The sequence below is a fragment of the Piliocolobus tephrosceles genome, chromosome 9 (assembly GCF_002776525.5).
Source record: "Piliocolobus tephrosceles isolate RC106 chromosome 9, ASM277652v3, whole genome shotgun sequence".
Classification (NCBI taxonomy): Eukaryota; Metazoa; Chordata; class Mammalia; order Primates; family Cercopithecidae; genus Piliocolobus; species Piliocolobus tephrosceles.
Window position 1 is genome coordinate 41,894,792 of NC_045442.1, and position 23,302 is coordinate 41,918,093.

Here is a 23,302-nt window from a genome sequence, read left to right on the forward strand (position 1 = left end):
ATGTCTAAAGCTATAGATAGCCTGGGAACAGAGATCTGTAGAATGTTTAAGAAAAAAAAAATCACACAGGTAAATTCTTTTTTAAAAAACACAAACAAAAAACTGAATAGCTTCCTTATGCTTTCAACAAATTCTGCAAGGTCGTCAGTCATTATCTTTCTATTCTTCAGGAAGGCTGAATAATCAACAGGAGGCTGCTTGTATTCGTCCACTATTGAAACCATAATACAATGCACTTGTAAGGTGCAAGGTAAACAGTCTAAAGAGTGGAGTATGTGCATTGAAACGAAGGTGCAAATTACTCCTTATAAGGACAATTTTTCTTTGGAAAAATCTTAACTGAGGGATATATAAATAAGGGTTGCTAGCTGAGCAGTTAGTTTTTTGAGGTTAACTACACTGAATTTTAAGTTAAAATCCAAATACCCTTAGTAGGGTTAACCTACCGCAAATCCAAACTACTACATTATAATTCAAGGCACATAAAAAGAGAAGTCTTGGCTGGGTGCGGTGGCTCACGCCTGTGATCCCAGCACTTTGGGAGGCCAAGGCGGGAGGATCACGAGGTCAAGAGACAGAGACCATCCTGGCTAACATGGTGAAACTCTGTCTCTACTAAAAATACAAAAAATTAGCTGGGCATGGTGGCGGGCACCTGTAGTCCCAGTTACTTGAGAGGCTGAGACAGGAGAATGGTGTGAACCCGGGAGGTGGAGCTTGCAGTGAGCGGAGATAACACCACTGCACTCTAGCCTGGGTGACGGAGCAAGACTCCGTCTGAAAAAAAAAGAGAAGTCTTGTGTTTTGTTCTGTACTGTATTGTTATTTGTATTATTATGAAGATATTCCAATATACTCTCTAAATAAGGAGCTGGAGGAAGACAGGCAAATATGTGCAGAAAGGAAGCTCAGTTGCTGTTCTTTGATAGGGTGAATTTCCATTCTGCTCTACTCCTATATATACCAGTGCTGTTCAACAGAAATAAACGTGAGCCACATAAATAATTTAACATTTTCTAGTAACTACATTAAAAAAAGAAACAGTTCAAATTAATTTGAATACACTTCACCTAATCCAGCCAAAAATTCAATATTTACATTTATATTATAATCAATATAAAAGTAGATATTTTACTTTTATTTGTACTAAGTCTCTAAAATGTGGTATGCTTTTTCCCCTTAGAGTACATCTCAATTCAGACATTTCAAGCTCTTAGCTACCATATTGGATAGTGCAGATTATAACTACCTTTGGAAAACTCTACATTATTAAAACTAATTAATTATATGTCTAAGATTCTGAGGTACCAGAGATGGGTTATGTGGTAAAAATGATGTATTTGAATGTAGGCCAGGAACAGTTTAAGATAACATACAGAAAAGGAGAATTGGACAGAGGTAACTAGGAAATCTATTTCACATCTTTATAAATGACCTAATTTAAACTAAGCTGGTGAGGCTGACATAAATAGTGATTTGGGATGCTGGGGACGATGAGGTCCAATTTAAGTCTAGCACAGAACACCTGGACTTTTTCTAGTATACTGAACTCACTTTCTATCTGTTAAGGATTTCAACTGTCCCTGTTTTACATCAGGAAATAATGGAGTTAAGGTGGCAATGAGTCCAAAATCCTTGAATTTGTTTGTCTCACAAAAGTAAATATCAGGTTAATAAAAATTCTCAAAAAGCCTTCTCATATACTATATAATTTTCTTACTTATCCTGTCATTTCTACTCTCCTATAACCCTATAATTCAGTAGCTATCATTTCTCACCTGGGTTACTTCACAGTTTCCTAACTGGTATCCTTGATACCATCCATCCTACACAGTCCCCATGTGTCACTTAATGACAGGGATATATTTTGAGAAATGCCTTGTTAGGTGAGTCCATCATTGTGTCAACACCAGAGTATGTTTACACAAACCTAGATGGTACAGTCTACCAAACACCTAGGCTACATGGTATAGCCTATTCCTCCTAGGCTACAAACCTGAACAACATGTCACTGTACTGAATACTGCAGGCAACTATAATACAATGGCAAGTATATCTGTAACTAAATATGTCTAAATATAGTATAAAAGATAAGAAATGGTATATCTGTATAGCACATTTACCATGAATGGAGCTTGCAGGGCTGGAAGCTGCTCTGAGTTAGTCAGTGAGTAAGCGATGAGTGAATGTGAAGGTCTAGGATATTATAGTACATCATTGTAGACTCTACACTGTACACTTACAGTATATTATAGTACACCATTGTAGACTCTACATAAACACTGTACACCTCTTAGCTATGCAAATTTATTTTAAAAATGTATTTCTTCAATAATTAGCTTACAGTAACCTTTTTACATTATAAACTTTTAGTTATAAAAACATTTTGACTTTTGTAATAACAACTTAAAACAAACATTATATACAGCTACACAAAAGTATTTTATGTTTTATTTTATAAGCTTTTCTCTACTCAAAAAAATTTTTTTACAACTTTTCTGTTAAAAACTAAGATATAGACACACATATTAGCTAGGCCTACATAGGCTTAGGATCATCAATATTACTGTCTTCCACCTCCACATCTTGTCCCACTGGAAGGTCTTTAGGGGCAAAATAACATACATGGAGTTGCCATCTCCTATAATAATGCCTTCTTCTGGAACACCTGCCTGAGGCTGTTTTATAGTTAACTTTTTTTTTTTAATTGCTGAGTTATACTCAACAAAATTAAGTCACAATAAAAAGTATAGTAAATATATAAACCAGTAACAAAGTTGGTTATTATCAAGTATTATGTAGTGTACATAATTTTATATGCTACACCTTTATATGACTGGCAGTGCACTAGGTTTGTTAACCCAGCATCACCACAAAAACTTGAGTAATGCCTTGTGCTATGAAGTTAGGACTGCTACAAAGTTAGTAGGTGGCAGGAATTTTTCAGCTCCATTATAATCTTATGAGACCACCCTTATGTATGTCGTCCATTTTGAAATGGAGTTACGTGGAGCATGATTGCATACTATGTACTCTTATCACAGTGTTCCCTTCCTCAAAAAATCTTCAATATTCTACACTGCCTACACATACTAATATCAAGCTCCTTAACCTGGTATTTAAAGCTTTTTATAAAGAAATCCCCACCTACCTTTTTAACCCTTTCTCCACTGGAAAGACTCCAGAAAGTAGGGCCTTGACTTGATCTGCCAAGTCACTGTGCTCATTATCCTCTTAACACTCTCTGTTCCCTTCCACCATACCTTTATCTGGCTCTTTGTGTATTTTATCTCCCAAGAGAACGCAAGTTTCCAGAGAATAGGCACTTTGTATTCCATTCTCCAAAGAAATTTAGGCTCAGTACTACACACAAAAAGACACTCAGTAAATAGTAGTTAAATTAAATCATGGGATGTTCTTAAATATATAAATTCAGCTTGACAGAATTTGATGATATGAACAGATTAATTCAGTTCAGATTCAGAATAGTTACAACATTAGGAAGAGTCAGAAAAGTTAACAGTCTTACCAATACAAACATCAATCTTTCCTTTAATTGCAGCTTCATGGAGAGGAGTATAATTCCAATTATCTCGAGCATTGGGGTCTGCACCATGTCGCAAAAGGAGATTGACTACTTCAGCATGACCAAAAGAGCATGCATTATGAAGAGGAATAAGGCCCCCATCATCACGTGCTTGGACATTTGCACCATTCTGAAGCAAATATTCAACTACGTCTTTCCGCCCAAAACCTAGATGAAAAAAAATTGTCCACACGTAAGTTCAACAAGGAAAAGATATCAAATTAGAATAAGTACCATCCATGCTAAAATGTTTCAGGTTGAAAAATAATAACAGACTCAACAATTCAAGAACTAATTAATGGAAAGGTGATCAGAAATATATCAATAACTAACCTTAATGATAAAGCCAGAGTGACTCTCCACTAAGTAGTAGTGGTACCTAAGTAGTGCCTTGGGTGGTACTACTAGTACTAACCTCAAAGAAAGAACACAAAATAAGTGACTGAAAGCTCAAAGTTCAAATGTTTTTCACTCTACAATACAGTTCTGTGTATTTAGTATGTATGCATTTTCAGATGTTCAAAGTATAAAACTTAAATACGTAAATCACAACCTTATGATACAGTGACAAAACTCTTGCTAGAATTCCTTTCCCACATCTATCTCATAGAACGTTTCTGCTAAACTGGGGGGACTACGAGAAGCAACAAAAAAAGATCCACTTACAGCTAATATTTGTCTCTGTAGTGAGACAGAGAGATAACCCCAGCAAAAGTATAAAATCCAGTGTCTTCAAAGGAGTCCCTACTTTGTCACTTGCACAACACATACATAACTTCTTTCCGTGTAGGAGGCCTCCTTTAGGTACCAACATTCCACAGTTCTGCTCAACTGCCCCCAAATAAAACAAAAAAAAGTCTGATAATTTATTTATACTGGTTTACAGATCTAGTACCAATGAGTTTCAATTTCTTATCACTCCTATATATTAGTACTTAAAATCTTTTTACACCTAGTTGTGAAATGACAAGGCTTTCAGGCATACGCTAAAGCAGATGGAGAGAGGTCTATAATGTGTTTGGGTAGACAGAAAGGAACTGCTCACTCTTCTGAAATTTCTCCATTCTATTCTTAAAGCCACCAAGTCTGACCGCAGTTCTTCCAAGATGACCAGCAATGAGAACAGTTAAGAAAGTAACGGTACAACCTTTCTAAGGTTGATGCCTGGGGTTGGCCTGGTTGCACCTGATGGAAGAGCTAAAGATAGTTAAAAAGATTAACTATTTTTGTTTTAACATTGCTGGGCTCTGTGGTCACAAAGATGAGTATCTTTGTATCTTTGATTCTTCCCCCTCTCAAAGAGCTCATAAATTTAAGATATGAAGATTTTAAATTTCAATACAATATAATTGCTACTATACATAAAGTGCTACTAGAGCTCAAAGAAGGGAACTCCTAAACTAGAGGAAAGCAGAGAACGGAAAAGACTTGCCTAAGGCGATTCCAGTGATGACACCTAAGCTGAAAGTTTCCAGAAAAATAAGAGATCATTAGGAAAATGAGAAGAGGAGGGAGAGGTGAGGGAAAGGAGATGAGCAAGAAAGAAACAATGTACACAGACATGGAGGTATGAAAGAATAAATGCTTGGGCTGGTCACAGTGGCTCATGACAGTAATCCCAGCACTTTGGGAGGCCCAGGTGAGCAGATCACGAGGTCAGGAGTTCAAGACCAGCCTGGTCAGCATGGTGAAACTCAGTCTCTACCAAAAATACAAAAAATTAGCCAGGTGTGGTGGCACGTGCCTGTAATTCCAGCTACAAGGGAAGCTGAGGAATGAGAATTGCTTGAACTCGGCAAGTGTAGGTTGCAGTGAGCCGAGATCACGCCACCGCCCTCCAGCCTGGGTAACAGAGTGAGACTCTATCTCAGAAAAAAAGAAAAAAAAGAAGAAAGAAAAGAAAAGAAAAGAAAGAAAAGAAAAGAACAGAACAAATGCTCCATAACAGCCAGGACACAGAATGCCAAAGTGGGCAGACGCTAGATCAGGAGAACGTCAGGCTGGCCGGGCGAAACCCAGCACTTTGGGAGGCGAGGCGGGTGGATCATGAGGTCAGGAGATCGAGACCATCCTGGTTAACATGGTGAAACTCTGTCTCTACTAAAAAAAAAAAAAAAAAAAAAAATTAGCTGGGTGTTGTGGCAGGCGCCTGTAGTCCCAGCTACTCGGGAGCCTGAGGCAGGAGAATGGCGTGAACCCAGGAGATGGACCTTGCAGTACGCCAAGATTGGGCCACTGCACTCCAGCCCGGGAGACAGAATGAGACTCTGTTTCAAACAAACAAACAAACAAACAAACAACAAAAAACAAAACAACAACAAAAAGGAGTATGTCAGGCTAAGGTAGCACCTGGCCTTTGTCCCATAAATTAGTGTTTTTCAAACTGTTTTCAGATAGCAGGTTTTGTTTTGTTTTTTGAGACAGAGTCTTGCTCTGTCACCCAGGCTGGAGTGCAATGGCGCAATCTCAGCTCACTGCAACCTCTGCTTCCCAGGCTTAAGCGATTCTCTTGCCTTAGTTTCCCGAGTAGCTGGGACTACAGGTGCGCACCATCATGCCTGGCTAATTCTTTTTTGTATTTTTAGTAGACATGGGGTATTGCCATGTTGGCCAGGCTGGTATCGAACTTCTGACCTCAAGTAATCCACTGGCCTCAGCCTCCCAAAGCGTGGGATTACAGGCATGAGCCATTGCACCGGGCCCAGACAGACTTCAATTAGATCTTATTTAAGATTATAATAAGTACAGGTCATGTTTACTGCTAAATACCCAATGCCTAGTACATAGCTGGCATTCATAGAACTGCAAATTAATTGAATAAAATAAAAACTATTCTGGTTGAATCCTCCTTCTTCCCCTCACAAAGATCCAGAAGAAAATATTCCGGCATCTCTGAGCACCTCTTGGAAACAGTTTGAAAAATACTGCTACAACACATCATTAGTCACAGAATGATGTGTTTAAGGCAGTGACTGTTTTTGTTTTTGTTTTTAAGAAAGATCACCTTGGCAATTGTGTGAATCAATGAATCAAATGCAGAGATAGGCAGTAGATAGGTTCTTAAGGTTTTAGAATGCTATGTGCCATAGTCTAGGTGACAGATGATAAGGGCTGAGATTAAGACTGATTTGGTTAGGATAGCATACCCACATGGTTCATGTGAACACGATAGGTAATAGTCACATGGCTGGTGAAGCCTTCCTCCCACCCCCATTTCCAACTTCCCAGTTTCCTTCCTTCTGGTTATCACTTTTTTTCACATACCTTGAAGTTATTTTACATACATGCAAGCAAACATCTGCTAATATATATCTTTAAAGATAGTGTTTACATCTTCCTTTCTTAAAAAAAATCTATTAATAATATCCCAGAAATCAACTTCTATCAGTATTGTATATATTTTCTTAATTGGGAGAGTCAAAATGGAACTAGTTCCATTCTCATACATAGTTAGGTTGTTTCCAATCTTACTACTACACACACTACTGCCAAGGTTTTTGGCCTGAGTAATGGAAGAGTGAAGTTGCCATCAACTGAAATGGGGGCAAGGCTGCAGATGAAAATAGATTTGTGGCAGAAGAGAGGAATCCAAGTTTTAGACATGTCATATCTCACTGAGGGCTTATTGCTTCCTCTACCCGATTTCTAAATGCTGGGATTCCTCAAGACTCAGTTTTCTAACCTCTTTTTAGATAATCTTATCTGATCCCACGGCTTTAAATACTACCTAGATGCACAACCCTCAAATTTAAATCTCCAGTCTAGACTGTTCATCCAAATTCCAGAATGTTTACTTAACATATTTCCTTCCAGATATTTTAAAGGTATCTCAAACTCAACATGTTTCCAACTTCTATTTCCACTCATATTACCTTACTCCAACCACTACCACCTCCAGCATAAGTTCCTGCAATAATCTCCCCTGAATAGGTCTCTCATTTCCACTTCTGTCTCTAGTGACCTTTTAAAAATAATCATATCACAGCCCTGTTTAAAATAATTCCTTGGTTTCCCACTGATGCTCTTAGAATACAATTCAAACACTCTACTATGGCCTTAAAAGCTCCCTCATGAACTGGCCCTCACTTTCTCTAATTTCACTTCACATGATTCTTCCCTTTCTCAACTATAATATAGCTTTCTTTCAGTTTGTCAGGTATGCCATTGACTTGGTACATGCTGCCCTTCTGCTTGGAATGCCCTTCCCTTGCACAAAGCATCCTACTTCTACTCACTACCTAGTTTGTTTAAATATCACCACCTTAAGAAGGCTACCCCCGATCATCCTATCTAAAATAGTCCCTTCTGCCCATCCACATTTTTTCCTATCTTCACACCATTTAGTTGGTCTATCTCCCACCTCCTTCACTAGAATGCAAGCTCCATACCAGCAGGGATTTTTGTCTTTGCTGTTCATAGCAGTATTTCTTGGCAGTTATTAAAATTTGTAATTACTCTTTACTTATTTTCTAGACTTTTTTTTTTTTTTTGAGACGGAATCTCACTCTGTCCCCCAGGCTGGAGTGCAGTGGCGCGATCGCGGCTCACTGCAAGCTCCGCCTCCCAGGTTCACGCCATTCTCCTGCCTCAGCCGTGGGAGTAGCTGGGGCTACAGGCACCCGCCACCATGCCCAGCTAATTTTTTTTGTATTTTTACTAGGGACAGGGTTTCACCGTGTTAGCCAGGATGGTCTCGATCTCCTGACCTTGTGATCCGCCCACCTCGGCCTCCCCAAGTGCTGGGATTACAGGCACGAGCCACGGCGCCCAGCATTTTCTAGACTCTTAGTTCCATGAAGGACAAGAGCCATGTGCATCTTAATTCATCACTACTTCCCCAGCATCCTTCAGAGTACAAGGTATAGAGCAATTTGTTGATATTTGCTGAATCAATGTATCACGGTATCACAGTATATGAAAAAGAGACTGAGAAGTAAAACTAAGAAAGAATGGCACTGCAGAAGCCAAGTAGTAAAATTTCAAAGAGGTGAAGGTCAGCTCTTGCTGTCATTAGCCCTGACTTCAGTCTTCCTTCCTGATCACTTCCTGGGCATTGCTGATCACACTGTCCTCCCCAAGTAGGCTATTCACAGTTGCCCTAATCTATGGTTCTGCTATCCCAACCACTTAGCACCCACCTGCAGGAAATGCTTTTAGAAAAAGGCTTCTTAATTTGGAGAGTAAAAGAAAAAGAATCAAAATAAAGAAAAAGTTGTAAAGCTAACTCTATAAAGTTATTTGACTTACCCAAGCATTTTAGAATAAGGATTACTATTCTTCAGCAGTAATAAGCATATCTGAAGTAATCAAAATGGTGACTCACAGGCTAACTCCCCCAGAAAGGAGAGTTAGGTGTGTATAGAAATAGCTGGAGTAAAACATCTAGCTGTTACAAGAGACAGTGTCAAGTGGGAAGATATCTGTCCCAAAGGACTGGTGATCTAAAAGAAGGTCAAGTAGTAGCTTTCTGTCAAAATAAGGCTGGAAAGAGAAGAGGGTTGTGTGAAATCAGAGTTAAAGAGAAAGACATTACTGAAACTACGTTTTAGCTGAGGCAATCGATATAGGTAGAATGGGTAAAGTGATTATACCCACATAGTTACCAACATTCCAAGACACAGATTACTTCTGTGTCAATGTTTGTATCAACATGATTTCCTAGTCATTAAGATGTCTGAAACCAGTCTGGTGACTGATAGTAGAGGTCAGTATGATTTTACACTCGTAAGGTAAGGACTACACTATGTGAGTGAATGTAATCTGCTATGCTGAGTCAGTAGATGAAGAGTCTGAGATTTTGAAAGTTTGAAGCCACATCTTGGGCACTTAAAGTAAATTATTTGGAGGGAGTCAATAGGTAGCTATGTAAAAAAAAAAAAAAAAAAAAAAAAAGCTGTTTGGAGTCTAGCGAAATCTTTAGATTTAAGATACTTCCTGGCTGCGCGCTGAGGCTCACACTGTAATCCCAGCACTTTGGGAGGCAGATGTGGGTGGATCACCTGAGGTCAGGAGTTCGAGACCACCGTGGTCAACATGGTAAAACCCAATTTCTACTAAAAATATAAAAATTAGCCAGGCATGGTGGTACATGCCTGTAATCCCAGCTACTCGGGAGGCTGAAGCAGGAGGCAAGAGAATTGCTTGAACCTGGGAGGTGGAGGTTGAAGTGAGCCAAGATCGCACCACTGCACTCCAGCCTGGGTGACAAGAGTGAAACTCTGCCTCACCCCCGACCCCCCAAAAAATTGTACCTCCCAAACTGAGGAGTAATCCTTGATAAAATCCCTATTGTTAAGGTCTCAAGAATAGTTCAAAGCACTTCTGTTAAGCATCAATTTCTGTAAGAAAAAATGCTTTGCAGGGTATATTCTGATCACATTCTCACTGGCCAGGTAGAACATAAATAGGCATATCCTCAGAGTCAATGTCAATCTCCATATTCTAAGGATCTCTTTATGAGAAACCAGAAGCATAAATAAAGTTGGTAGTCATGGCTGCTCAAGACATACTGTAGTTTATTTTGTAATTATGGAACAGCACTCAACTTCAAACACTGTTCTACTTGTGAAAATCCTGATGAAACCATACAGAGTATGAATCTACTACATAGTGCTTACAGTGAAGCAAAGCAGGCCTACCTGTAAAATGTATTTGTTGACCACATTAACCACGTGTCAGTTAATGGCAGGTATTGTGTCCTATTCATTTCAGTTTACTCAGGGACAAGGTCAGTGTCTGGCATATAGTAGGACTTGACAGACATTTGTTTAATGCATGTCTAATACTCTGCTGGAATAGGAAAGGACCCTCACAAAGAATATGGTGTTAATGATTTGTGAAAACAGAGAAAGTAGCTTCTTGTCATATTTATTACTTATCTAGATGCCATCAGTTTCAGCAGCTCCAGGTACTGCTTGCCAACCATGACTATTGTTAATAGTATCATATTTTGCTGCTATACTGGAAACATGCTTTTATCTGAATGACTTCCCAAAAGCTGTGAGGCAGTCAAGTCCCTACAGAGAAACCAACTTAGACTCTTAGGAAGTTTAACTAAGTGCTATTCCCCTCCTGTCTTTTATAGTCCAAAGGTGGGATTAATCACTGATAATACCATTGGTACCATATGAGATGGTTATGTCTTGCAATATCTAAAGGTAGGCTATCACATAGGGTTTTGTCCAAAGGCAAAGTTCTGGAAAAATGTCAACAAATGCCACAAAACAAAGCTCCTGTGGTCTGGGAGACTGGAAGGTATAATCAAACAGCCTTCAGCTTTCAAGCAACAGTCAGTCAGGACTCTCAGTAACAGATTTTTTCTGAGGAATGTCATTTTAAACCTCTCATTTACTATCTGTGTTACAAGGTTTCCCTCTGTTGCCCAGCCTAGAGCACAATGGCGCAATCTCCGCTCACTGCAGCCTTGGCTCAAGTAATCCTCCAACCTTAGCCTCCCAAGTAGCTAGTACCACAGGCCTGCGCCACCATGCCTGGCTAAGTTTTCTATTGTTTTTGTAGAGATGAAGTTTCGCCATGTTGCCCAGGCTGCTCTTGAACTCTTAAGCTCAAGTGATACTCCTGTCTTTGCCTCCCGAAGTGTTAGGCCTGTGCCACCATGTCCGGCTCATTTTTCTATTTTTTGTAGAGATGAGGTTTTACCATGTTGCCCAGGCTGGTCTTGAACTCTTGAGCTCAGGTGATACTCCTGCCTTTGCCTCCCAGAGTGCTGGGATTATAGCCTGTGGCACTGTGCCTGGGCCTCATTTACTATTAACTTCAGTTTGCTAAGATCCAGAAAAGTATTTCCCACATGTATTTCTTAAGAATGAAGAATACAAGGGAGAGGACTTTGCCCATCTCAACTTGGGATAGATAGACTGTCTGGCTAGATTAGTAGAAACTTGGAAAATAATGCCATGGCCTCTACAGTGATGAAATTTTGACCATCTGAATGGGGGAATACTGAAAGGAGTACTCCAAACTCTTATTATTGAAGTCATCTGTCTACCTCTAAATCCAGCAAGAGCTGAAGGCAAAGGTATGGCTCAAAATCTTGATAATACACTGGGAGTTTTGACAAGTCAAGAAAGATGATGAATTCCTAAATAGATTGATCTTTATTTGATACTAGGGGTTTCCTGCTGATGTATGATTTAAACATCTCCCACAGCAAAAATCAATCCTTAAAACAACAATCTATAATTGTAATTCCAGGTGAAGAGTGTTGGATAAATTTTGTGCATCTCTTACAACTATGATATTGGCCTACAGCCAAAGAAGGAAATGTTACTGAGAGGTTACTGGAGGTCTCCAATAGTTATCATTCTGGGAAAAGATATGAATGGCAATCACAAAAGCTAGTATATCTTTGGTAGCTGAGCAATCAAAGCCTTCAAATTGGAGGAATCATCCCATTTTCTTGTACCAATGAGATTATAACTTGTTGGCTGAACTAGGCTGAAATCGTCTCTACAACATCTCTGAAAAATGCCAATCCAGCCACTGCTTGGATACATCCAGCCAGTTCCATGGCTGAATATTGTTAAAGGTTGTCTGACCCCTTGTAACCTTTCACCTACTGGCCTTAGTTTTGACTCTCAAAGCCACACAAGTAATATCCACTCACTCTTTGCGATTCTTCCACGTGTGAAGATGGTAACATGGTATAGTCTTCTTTCATCTCTAGAATAAGCAACACTAATTTTCCTATGCTTGTGCAATAAATTCCAGATGCTCTGATTCCACTTTTCTCCTCTGAATAAAAAAATCCCATCTTACATTTGATTCACACAATTGAATATAATAATCCAAGTCCAGTCTAACTGGTCCAATGTATATGGCTCAGTAGCATACTCATACTAATAGTAACATACTATAAATATAAAACAAGTGTTACCTTGTTTAGCTAGGATTCTACAATGCAAGCTTCTACCTCTACTCCAAGAGTTCTAAGATTGTAAGGAATGCCACGTATTTCTTTCATTTCTATGATGGCATCAAGATGACTTTCTCCCCAAGTTTGTGTCACCTCTTCTTTACTTTTTAGAAATAAGCTCAGAGAAGCAGAGTCTTCTTTACTGAAATCTGTTGTTTTCTAGGGCATTAACTGTCAAGAATTTCAGATACTTTTGTTTTTAGTAAAATTAGAGCAACAGCCACCCTACCACCAACATGCCTCTACAAGTTCTGTTATGTGTTGGAAAAAAATCATTCCTGGCCAGGTACGGTGGCTCTCGCCTGTGATCCCAGTACTCTGGGAGGCCGAGGCAGGCGGATCACGAGGTCAAGAGTTTGAGACCAGCCTGACCAACATGGTGAAACCCTGTCTCTACTAAAAATACAAAAATCAGCCGGCCGTGGTGGTGCATACCTGTAATCCCAGCTACTCAGGAGGCTGAGACAGGAGAATCGCTTGAACCCGGGAGATGGAGGTTGCAGTGAGCTGAGATCGTGCCACTGCACCCCAGCTTGGGAGACAGAGCTAGACTCTGTCTCAAAAAAAAAAAAAAAAAAAAAATTATTCCTATCTTGTGTATATCTGTGTATGGTCGGGGGCAGTGGCAGGCGGACTGAAAAGGAAACAATTTGCAGAGTCATTTTTCTCCTAAGAAATTACTTCTTAAATAATATTTATCTAGAAGAAAAGTATGCAGTCTAGTTCAATAATAAAAAATCACCTAGTAGAAGGAAAATTCCTGTTTATGCTGTCTTCTTCATTAATAGAATTTAACTGTCTTGGTGCTGGCAACTGATTACTCTTTTAATTGAACTAACTTTTGGGGATGAAATTAAACCAAATGTTTTCTAAACTGATTTTCATTTTCTGTGGTCTGCACACACCTCTCAGTGCTAATACTACTTGGGAATCAAAACAAAAAGACAAAAACATGCCGCCTCTAATAAAATCTCCAAACTTTAACTGGCTATAAAAAATTTTAAAATAATTATGTCCCCCATCACCTCCAACAGCTAACTCTATGACTGATGTACAAACACAAGAAACTGCTTGGTCAGGCAGTTACATAATACCACCACCTGTGTTGAACTTCCAACAGTATGCTTGCAGGCACATTAACATGACTGATAACGCACTACCTACAACAGATTATAAAGTGTATCCTCCATATATTAGGTGAAAAGGTAGTTAGATGCACTTAAAGAGCTTCTCTCTGATGAACCTAAAATTCAGATTAAATTTACAAAGCCAGTTTTTAAAAAAGTTTCTTATATGATTGAAGTGCAGGACTTCAAAAGCTCTGGTTGAATGAAGAACCCCCACCTCATAATTTTTATTACTCCTTTTCATACCTCTACCTCTTAATCTTACAACCTATACCTGATAATTTGGGTAAGTTGCGAGGGGTGGGTTGGTTTCCAAAATATTAAGTTTTCCAAACTTGAACAAACAAAATGAAACCTATGTAAAAACAATGATTTGAAATGTTGGGACAGAACTGAAGGCGGGAAGGTAGAGAAGGAACAAGGTCAGAGAGGATCTAATACCATAACCTTACACCTCTAAATATTACTATTTTCAGATATGAACTCACTAATACACCAAATTCTTAAAAGGTAAGAATTTGAGGCGAGAGGCAACTAAGATCTTTCTTGGTTATTTTTATCCCACAGATCAACCGAACAGAATCTAAGTAACCCTACCCTTTGGCTTATGTATCAGTTGATCGTGACGGTTTGCCAAACCAGTTGTTTAAAAGTTGACTACATGGTCAAACAGGACAATCTAAATTAGCTCAAGAACGGCAGCACTTACCACCAAAATTTCAGGAAAAAAGGCTAACTAGGTGTGATTTGACTTAAGTATTCTTCCTTCTCTTTCCATTGCCCACAAACTGGTTTTAATTCTCCCACCTAGATTCTCCAAACTTTCTTCTTTTTAAAAGACTCCCCAGTGGAAATCCAACAAAGGTGCAATTGGTCAAAAAAGCATACCTTCTGGTAGTATTTACATTTAAAACCCGGAACAGGTTAAAGCGAACAAATCTCCAATTGGTAGAAAGTGTAAAAGTAGTATCTGTGAAACAGGAAATCTTTCTCACTGCTCCTTTTCTCTTCATCAACCTAGCTCCAAAAGAACAGGAGTACTTTAACAGTATTCCCTGATTTTTAAAAAAATTGTTTTAAACATTCATGAAATACACAAAACAAAAATCCAGGACTGTCAGAGGTAAGAAGAGGTACTCCCATTTTCAATTACGCATGACTCACCTGAAGTTAGAAAAAGTCATAATCTTTCCTACAAGTGAAAAGCATGCATGTTTTTTGGAAATAAGCTGAATATCCCATCTAAGGCTCTTTTAAATTCTTCGACTAAATTTAACATGCTTATATCATGAAGTGAACCTAATATGTATTAATGTAATTCAAACGATCTAAATTTCAGAATGAAGCAAGGTTAACCCCAACTTAAATTCTAGATTCAAGCTAAAGTACTTGCACCAGCTTTTCTCTTACACTACTACTTTCCACCTCAACTTGTGTGTGTGTGTGTGTGTATTTGTGTGTGTGTGTGCATCTAAGGCTTCCCGCACCCAGCCTAAGTCAGATTTCAGTTCTCCCAAACTTGCCTATTTCCAGTTCTAGTCACTCCAGAAGCTTGGTAATGATTGGCTATTCTGATAAACCAACTAATTCTAATGTGTCAAGGTCCTATTAAGTTACTCCTCCTAAATTACTTCCTTGTATTTTACAAAGTCCTTCAAGACCTTAACCCAAATGGAACTCGCAAGAACAAAAAATTCTGGAGGTAACTGACCTTTTAAATCATAAGGTCTATCAACTACGTCCCCTACTCTTTCTTGTGTGTAGAGGCCTTCTAGGGTAACAAGACCGGAAGTTGGTACAGGTATTGTTGATACTGTAAAACAAAACAAAGCCAAAACCCCAAACCACCCCTCACACCCGGCAAAAAAAACAAAACAAAAACTTCCAGTGAGTGTGGCACGCTCACCCCACCCCATCCCTAATCTCCTCAGTCCCCACTGGAAGAGAGCGAGATCACCAGGACCAGAGCCCTGGAGAAAGGTCAGGAGGCGTAGGCGCACTGGTTTCAGGCCTGTGGGCCCCGGGTGGGCAAGTGGGGGGTCTGGAGCGAGGCGAGGGAACGCTGGCCCCGGTTACCTGCGGCGAAGTGCAGCGGGGTGGATTTCCTGCCCGCCGTGTCGCGGCTGTTCACCTTCTCAGGCGTCACCAGCCTCTTGACTCGCTCCACGTCCCCGTTGCGGCACGCCTCAAATAGCTCTCGGGCGGCCGGCTCCATGGCCTCGGCCGCTGCGCTCGCGGAGGCCGCTCCCCCGCCGGCGCAGCGGCGACCCGACATGATCCTGGCCGCCGCCACAGCCAGCAGCAGCGCCAGCAACGGCAGCAGGAGCCCCGGCCCCGCAAGCAGGAGGGCGAGGCCCCCCGGAGAAGACGCGCTCAGGGCCCGGGCCGCTCGGCTCCCTGCTGTCACCGGATCCTGCTCAGTCCCATGGCCGCGCCACCGCGCGCCCCTCGCTTGGCTCCCTGCCCCACGGCTGCCCCGCGGCGGCGGAGGCAGCGCGAATCCGCCGTCCGAGACCTGAAGCGACGCGGCGGCGGAAGCTGGCAAGGCCCCTCCTGCCAGCTCCGCCAAGCCCTGGGAGCGCACGTGACGTCGTTCTGCGCGTGCGCAGTGGCCGGGCACCGGCCGGGCAGGTTTCGGCGAGCGGGGCGCGGAGAAGGGTTTGTGGGAAATGTGAGGCGAGAGGCTTCGGCGCCGGGAGAAGGGGCTTCGTCCCACCGCCATCTTTGCGGTGGGTTTTGCTGAAGCCAAACGATTCTGCGTATTGTCTTTTTTGTTTTTTTTTTTTTAAGCCCTGAGCTTTTCAAGCTGAACTTCGTCGCTAGCATTACACTGAAAAAGAGCCCTTGAAAGTTTTGCTCCGATCTTGCATGTTCTTTTGGAAGTCTTAGTGTGGAAATTGTCCATATTTTCAGCCTCCACATCCCTTTCTCCTGGGAGATTTCTTTTCCGTTATTTTTAAAACTGTGTTTCTTTTCTTTCCTCCTCAACTGCTTTGTTGTTGCTGTTTCTTGTAAACCACTTATCAAAAGTGAGGTAGTTGCCGTTTAATTAGAAGTTTGGATGAACTGCCCCAAAATAAAGGAAATCAGAACAGTCATGAAAGTTGACTCCAGTTGGAGGGATGGCTGTGATCCATTACTCTTTCCACGGTAAGTTATTAGCTCAACATTGATTAGAGGAACTTTTTGTAAATCAATATTGTACCCGATATGCCTAAAGTTGGGATACACTGAGCATAGGCATCTCCAAGAAAGTTTTCTGAGTTGTAATTTTTTCTTTGACCAACAAACCAAAGAAAAGCACATAATTGATTTTTATGGTTAAGGTAGTGGTGTAGTTTTACACGATAATTCCCCACGACACCCCCTTGTCTTAAACTGAAAGAAAGGTATGCATGTACATACATTTTACTTACAGAAGATGATACATGTTGACCTTTGGCATTCTGAAAAGCACCCCTCCCCCCCACTCGCTACCTTAACCTGTTTTTCAGGAAATCCAGTTTTTGTTGAGTGTTGACTCACTACAGTACTAAAAGAGAATGTACACTTTTTTGAACATTTTTATGCATATGAAATTGAAGTTATGGTGCTTATCAATAAAATGAACATGCATGAATGTGTCTAGGACCAGAACACTACCAATATGATTGCGTTTATTATTTTTCTTCTCATAAATCTGCTATGGTGATCTATAATCCGTGATAAGTTGAAATCACCGTTGTAATTGTTTTGGGGCACCACAAACCACACCCATAGAAGGCAGCAATCAATCAATAAATGTGTGTTCTGACTGCCCCACTGACAGGCTGTTCTGCCCTCTCTCTCCCTCTCCTTGGACCTATCTGTTCCCTTACACAATAATACTGAAATGAGGCCAGTTAAGAACTCTACAATGGTTTCTAGGTGTTCAAGTGAAGGAAAAGTTGCATATCTCTCACTTTAAATCAAAAGCTAGAAATGATTTAGCTTAGTGCAGAAGACATGTTGAAAGCTGAGATAGGCCCCCTTGCAGCAGACAGCCAAGTTGTGGATGCAAAGGAGAAGTTTTCGAAGGAAATTAAAAGTGCTACTCCAGTGAACACATGAATGATAAGAAGGTGAAACAGCCTTACCGCCAATATGAAGAACGTTTGAGTGGTCTGGATAGAAGATCAAACCAGCCACAACATTCCCTTAAGCCAAAGCTGAATCCAGACCAAAGCCCTAACTCTCTTCAGAAATTTTGTGAAGGCTGAGAGACCTGAGGAAGTTGCAGAAGACAAGTTAGAAGCTAGCAGAGGTTGGTTCATGAAGTTTAAGGAAAGAAGCTGTCTTCATGATATAGAAAGAAGTGTAAGGTGAAGCAGCAAATGCTGATGTGGAAGCTACAGCAAGTTATCTAGAACAGGGGTCCCCAACCTCCGGCCCTTGGACCGGTACTGGTCCCTGGCCTGTAAGGAACAAGGGAGCACAGCCGGAGAAGGTGGGGGGTGGGGTGGCGGCGGGGTGGGAATGGGCGGGGAGTGAGAATTACTGCTTAAGCTCCGCCTCCTGTCAGATCAGCAGCAGCATTAGATTTTCACAGGAGCGCAAATCCTATTGTGAACTGCACATATGAGGGATCTAGGATGAGACTCTAATGCCCTAATGCCTGATGATCTGAAGTGGAACAATTTCATCCCCAAATCATTTCCCTGCCCCGCCCCCACCATGCCCCTCCACCGCCACCCCTCAGTCCGCGGAAAAATTGTCTTCCATGAAACCAGTCCCTGGTGTCAAAAAGGTTGGGGACTACTGATCTAGAAGATATAACCGAGATAATTGATCAAGGTGGCTACACTAAACAATATGTTATCATTGTAGATGAAGTAGCTTTCTACTGGAAGATGCTGCTGTCTAGAACTTTCATACCTAAAGAGAAGTCAATGTCTGGCTTGGAAGGATAGATTGACTTTCTTGTTAGGGGCTAATGCAGCTGGCGACTTTAAGTTGAAGCCGGTGCTTATTTACCACTCTGAAAATCTTAGGGACCTTAAGGATTATGATAAATCTATTCTGTCTGTGTTCTATAAATGGAATAACAAAGCTTGGATTATGGCACATCTGTTTATAGCATGACTTACTGAATATTTTAAGCCTACTGTTGAGACCCATTTATCAGCAAAAAAAGATGCCTTTCAAAATATTACTGCTCGTTGACATTGTACCTGTATACTCAAGAGCTCTGCTGGAGATGTACAAAGAAATTGATGATGTTTTCGTGCCTGCGAACACAACATCCATTCTGTAGATGGATCAGGGAGTACTTTCAACTTTCAAGTCTTATTATTTAAGAAATACATTACATAAGGCTACAGCTGCCATAGATAGTGATTCTTTTTTTTTTTTGAGACGGAGTCTCGCTCTGTCGCCCAGGCTAGAGTGCAGTGGCCGGATCTCAGCTCACTGCAAGCTCCGCCTCCGGGGTTTTACGCCATTCTCCTGCCTCAGCCTCAGCCTCCCGAGTAGCTGGGACTACAAGGGCCCGCCACTTCGCCGGGCTAGTTTTTTGTATTTTTTAGTAGAGACGGGGTTTCACCGTATTAGTCAGGATGGTCTCGATTTCCTGACCTCGTGATCCGCCCGTCTCGGCCTCCCAAAGTGGTGGGATTACAGGCTTGAGCCACCGCGCCCGGCGATAGTGATTCTTTTGATGGACTTTGGCGAAGTAAATTCACAGTCTTCTGGAAGAATTCACCATTCTAGATGCCATTAAAATTCATGGGAGAAGGTCAAAATATCAACATTAGTAGGAATTTAGAAGAAGCTGATTCCATCCCTCATGGATGACTTTGAGAGATTCAGGACTTCACTGGAAGAAGTAACTGCATACATGGTGGAAATAGCAAGAAAACTAGAGTGGAGCCTGAAAACGTGATTGAATTGCTGCAATCTCATGATACAACTTGAACAGAGGCTGGGTGTGGTGACTCCCCAGCACTTTGGGAGGCTGAGGCAGCAGGATTGCTTGAGGCCAGGAGTTTGAGACCAGCCTGGGCAACACAGTGAAAATCCATCTGTACAAAAGATAAAATTAAAAAAATTAGCTGGATGTTGTGGGGTGCACCTGTAGTCCTAGCTACTTGGGAGGCTGAGATGAGAGGATTGCGTAAGCCTAGGAATTTGAGGCTGTGGTGAGCTGTAATCATGTCACTGCACTCCACTACAGCTTGGGTGACAGAGACCCTGTCTCTGAAAACAAACAAACAAACAGAAAAACCAACTTGAATGAATGAGGAGTTACTTCTTATGGAGCAAAAAAAAAAAAATTTTTTTTTCAGATGAAACCTACTCCTGGTGAAGATGCTGTAAAAATTGTTGAAATGACAACAAAGAATTTAGAATGTTACATAAACACAGGTGATAAAGCAGTAGCAGAGCTTGAGAGCATAGGCTCTATTTTTTTGTTTGTTTGTTTTGCCATTAACACCCAAATAGACTCTAATTTTGAAAGTTCTGTGGGTAAAATGCTTTCAAACAGCGTCGCATGCTACAGAGAAATATTTTGTGAAAGGAACAGTCAATTTATATGGCAAACTTCATTTTATCTTCTCTTAAGAAATTGCCATAGCCACCCCAACCTTCAGCAACCATTACCAGTTAGCAGCCCTTAATATCATTGAGGCAAGATCCTCCAACTGCAAAAAGATGACAAGTTGCTGAAGATTCTGATGACTGTTAGCATTTTTTAGCAACAAAATATCTATTTTTAATATTTAAATTGTTTGAATTTTTAATTTTTTGGGGTACATTGCAGGTATATATATTGGGTTTATGAGATATTTTGATACAGTCACTCAAGGCATAATAATCATATCAGGTTAAATGGGGTATCAGTCACTTCAAACATTTATCTTTTGTGTTACAAACAATCCAATTATACTCTTTTAGTTATTTTTAAATGTACAATTAGATTGTTATTGACTATAGTCACTCTGTTGTGTTTTCAAATAATAGGTTTTATTCATTCTTTCTAATTATTTTTTGTACCCATTAAACATCCCCCACCTACTTCCCTTCTCAGCCTCTAGTAACTATCATTCTGCTATCTCCATGTGTTCAATTGTTTTAATTTTTAGCTCCCACATAAGTGAGAATATGAAAAGTTTGTCTTTTTGTGCCTGGTTTATTTCACTTAACATAGTGATCTCCATTTCCATCTATGTTATTGCAAATGATAAGCTCTCATACGTTTTTTTATGGCTGAATAGTACTCTATTGTGTATATGCACCATGTTTTCTTTATCCATTCATCTGCTGATGTACACTTAGGTTGTTTCCAAATTTTGGCTATTGTGGACAGTGCTACAATAAGCATGGGAATGCAGATATCTCCTCAATATAGTGATTTGCTTTCATTAGGGTGTATACCTAGCAGTGGGATTGCTGGATCATATGACAACTATATTTTTAGTTGTTTGAGGAACCTCCAAACTGTTCTTCATAGTGGTCGTACTAATTTACATTCCCACTAAAAGCGTATGAGGGTTCCCTTTTCTCTATATCCTTGTTGGCATTTGTTATTGCCTGTCTTTTGGATAAAAGCCAGTTTAGCTGAGATGAGACGATATTTCACTGTAGTTTTGGATGAGCAAAGAAAATGTTTTTTACATTTCTCTGATGATCATTTATGTCAAGAACCTTTTCACATGTCTATTAACCATTTGGTTCTTTGAGACAGAGTCTCACTCTGTCACCCAGGCTGGAGTGCAATGGCAGGATCCCAGCTCACTGCAACCTCTGCCTCCTGGATTCAAGCGATTCTTATGTCTCAGCCTCCTGAGAAGCTGGGATTACAGGCGCCTGCCACCATGACTGGCTAATTTTTGTAGTTTTAGTAGAGACAGGGTTTCACTATGTTGGCCAGGCTGGTCTTGAACTCCTGACCTCAAGTGTTCTGCCCGCCTTGGCCTCCCAAAGTGCTGGGATTGCAGGTATGACCCACTGTGCCCTCCTCTGACATTTGTATGTCTTCTTTTGAGAAATGTCTATTTAGATCTTTTGCCCATTTTAAAATCAGATTATTGGATTTTTTTTTTCCTTTTGATTTGTTTGAGCTCTGGATATATTCTGGTTTTTAATCTTTTGTCAGATGAATAATTTGTAAATATGTTCTCCCCTTCTGTGGATTGTCTCTACACATTGTTGATTGTTTCCTTTGTTGTGCAGAAGCTTTTTAACTTGATGTGATCCCATTTACCCATTTTTTGCTTGGGCTATTTGTGCTTCTGGGGTATTACTCAAGAAATCTTTGCCCAGTCCAATGACCTGGAGAGTTTCTCCAATGTTTTCTTTTAGTAGTTTCATAGTTTGAAGTGTTAGATTTAAGTCTTTAATCCATTTTGACTTGACTTTTGTATATGATAAAAGATAGGGGTCTAGTTTCACTCTTCTGCATATGGATATTCAGTTTTCCCAGCACATTTATTGAAGATGGTGTCCTTTCCCCAATATGTGTTCTTGGTACCTTAGTCAAAAATGAGTTCACTATAGATGTATGCATTTATTTCTGGGTTCTCCATTCTGTTCCACTGGTCTATGTCTGTTTTTATGCCACTGCCATGCTGTTTTGGTTACTATTGCTCTGTAGTATAATTCAAAGTCAGGTAATGTGATTTCTCCAGTCGTATTCTTTTTGCTCAGGATAGCTTTGGCTATTATGGGTATTTTGTGGATCTGTATAAATTTGAAAATTGTTTTTTTCTACTTCTATGAAGAATGTCATTGGTATTTTGATAGGGATTGCACTGAATCTGCAGACTGCCTTGGGTAGTATGGACCTTTTAACAATATCGATTCTTGCAATCCATAAACATGGACTGTCTTTCCATTTTTTTGTGTTCTCTTCAATTTCTTTCATCAATGTTTTCTGGTTTTCACTGTAGAGATCTTTCACTTCTTTGGTTAATTCCTAGGTATTTAATTTTATTTGTAGCTATTATAAATGGGCTAATGGGATTACTTTCCTGAATTCTTTTTCAGATTGTTCACTGCTGGCATATATAAATGCTTCTGATTTTTGTATGTTGATTTTGTATCCTGTAACTTTACTGAGTTTTGTTTTTTGAAACAGGGTCTCACTTTGCACCCAGGCTGTAGTGCAGTGGTATGATCAGGGCTCACTGCAGCCTCAATCTCCTGGGCCCAAGCAATCCTTCCACCTCAGCCTCCTGAGTAGCTGGGACCACAGGCATGCACCATCATGCCAAGCTAATTTTTTTTTTTTTTTTTTTTTTTTTGGAGATGGAGTCTCCCTATGTTGCCTAGGCTGATCCTAAACTCCTGGGCTCAAGCAGTCCTTCTGTTTTGGCCTCTAAAATGTTCAGATTACAGACATGAGCAACTGCACCCAGCCAACATTACTGAATTTGTTTATCTGTTCTAAAAGGTTTTTGGTAGTCTTTAGAGTTTTCAAAATATAAGATCATATAATCTGTAAACAAGGATTATTTGACTTCTTCTATTCCAGTTTGGATACTCTTTATTTCTTTTTCTTGTCTTATTGTTCTACCTAGGACTTCTAGTACTATGTTGAATAACAGTGGTGAAAGTGGGCATCTTTGTAGTATTCCAAATCTTAGAGGAAAGTCTCTCAGTTTTTCCCAATGCACTGTGATGTCAGCTGTGGGTCTG

General features: G+C 40.3%; 1 protein-coding gene and 1 long non-coding RNA gene across 2 annotated transcripts in view; one reads left to right on the forward strand and one right to left on the reverse strand.

Moving 5' to 3' along the window:
- TNKS2 (tankyrase 2) overlaps positions 1-16,291 on the reverse strand; it is a 66,709-nt gene extending 50,418 nt beyond the window's left edge. The window contains exons 1-2 of the mRNA XM_023226267.1: positions 15,725-16,291; positions 3,530-3,754 (exon numbers count right to left, since the gene is read on the reverse strand). Coding sequence (XP_023082035.1) covers positions 3,530-3,754; positions 15,725-15,923 — 424 coding nt within the window. The 5' untranslated portion in view covers positions 15,924-16,291. The remainder of the gene's footprint in view (positions 1-3,529; positions 3,755-15,724) is intronic.
- LOC111552181 overlaps positions 15,530-23,302 on the forward strand; it is a 19,101-nt gene continuing 11,328 nt past the window's right edge. The window contains exons 1-2 of the long non-coding RNA XR_002734574.1: positions 15,530-15,628; positions 16,679-16,798. This is a non-coding gene — a long non-coding RNA (uncharacterized LOC111552181). The remainder of the gene's footprint in view (positions 15,629-16,678; positions 16,799-23,302) is intronic.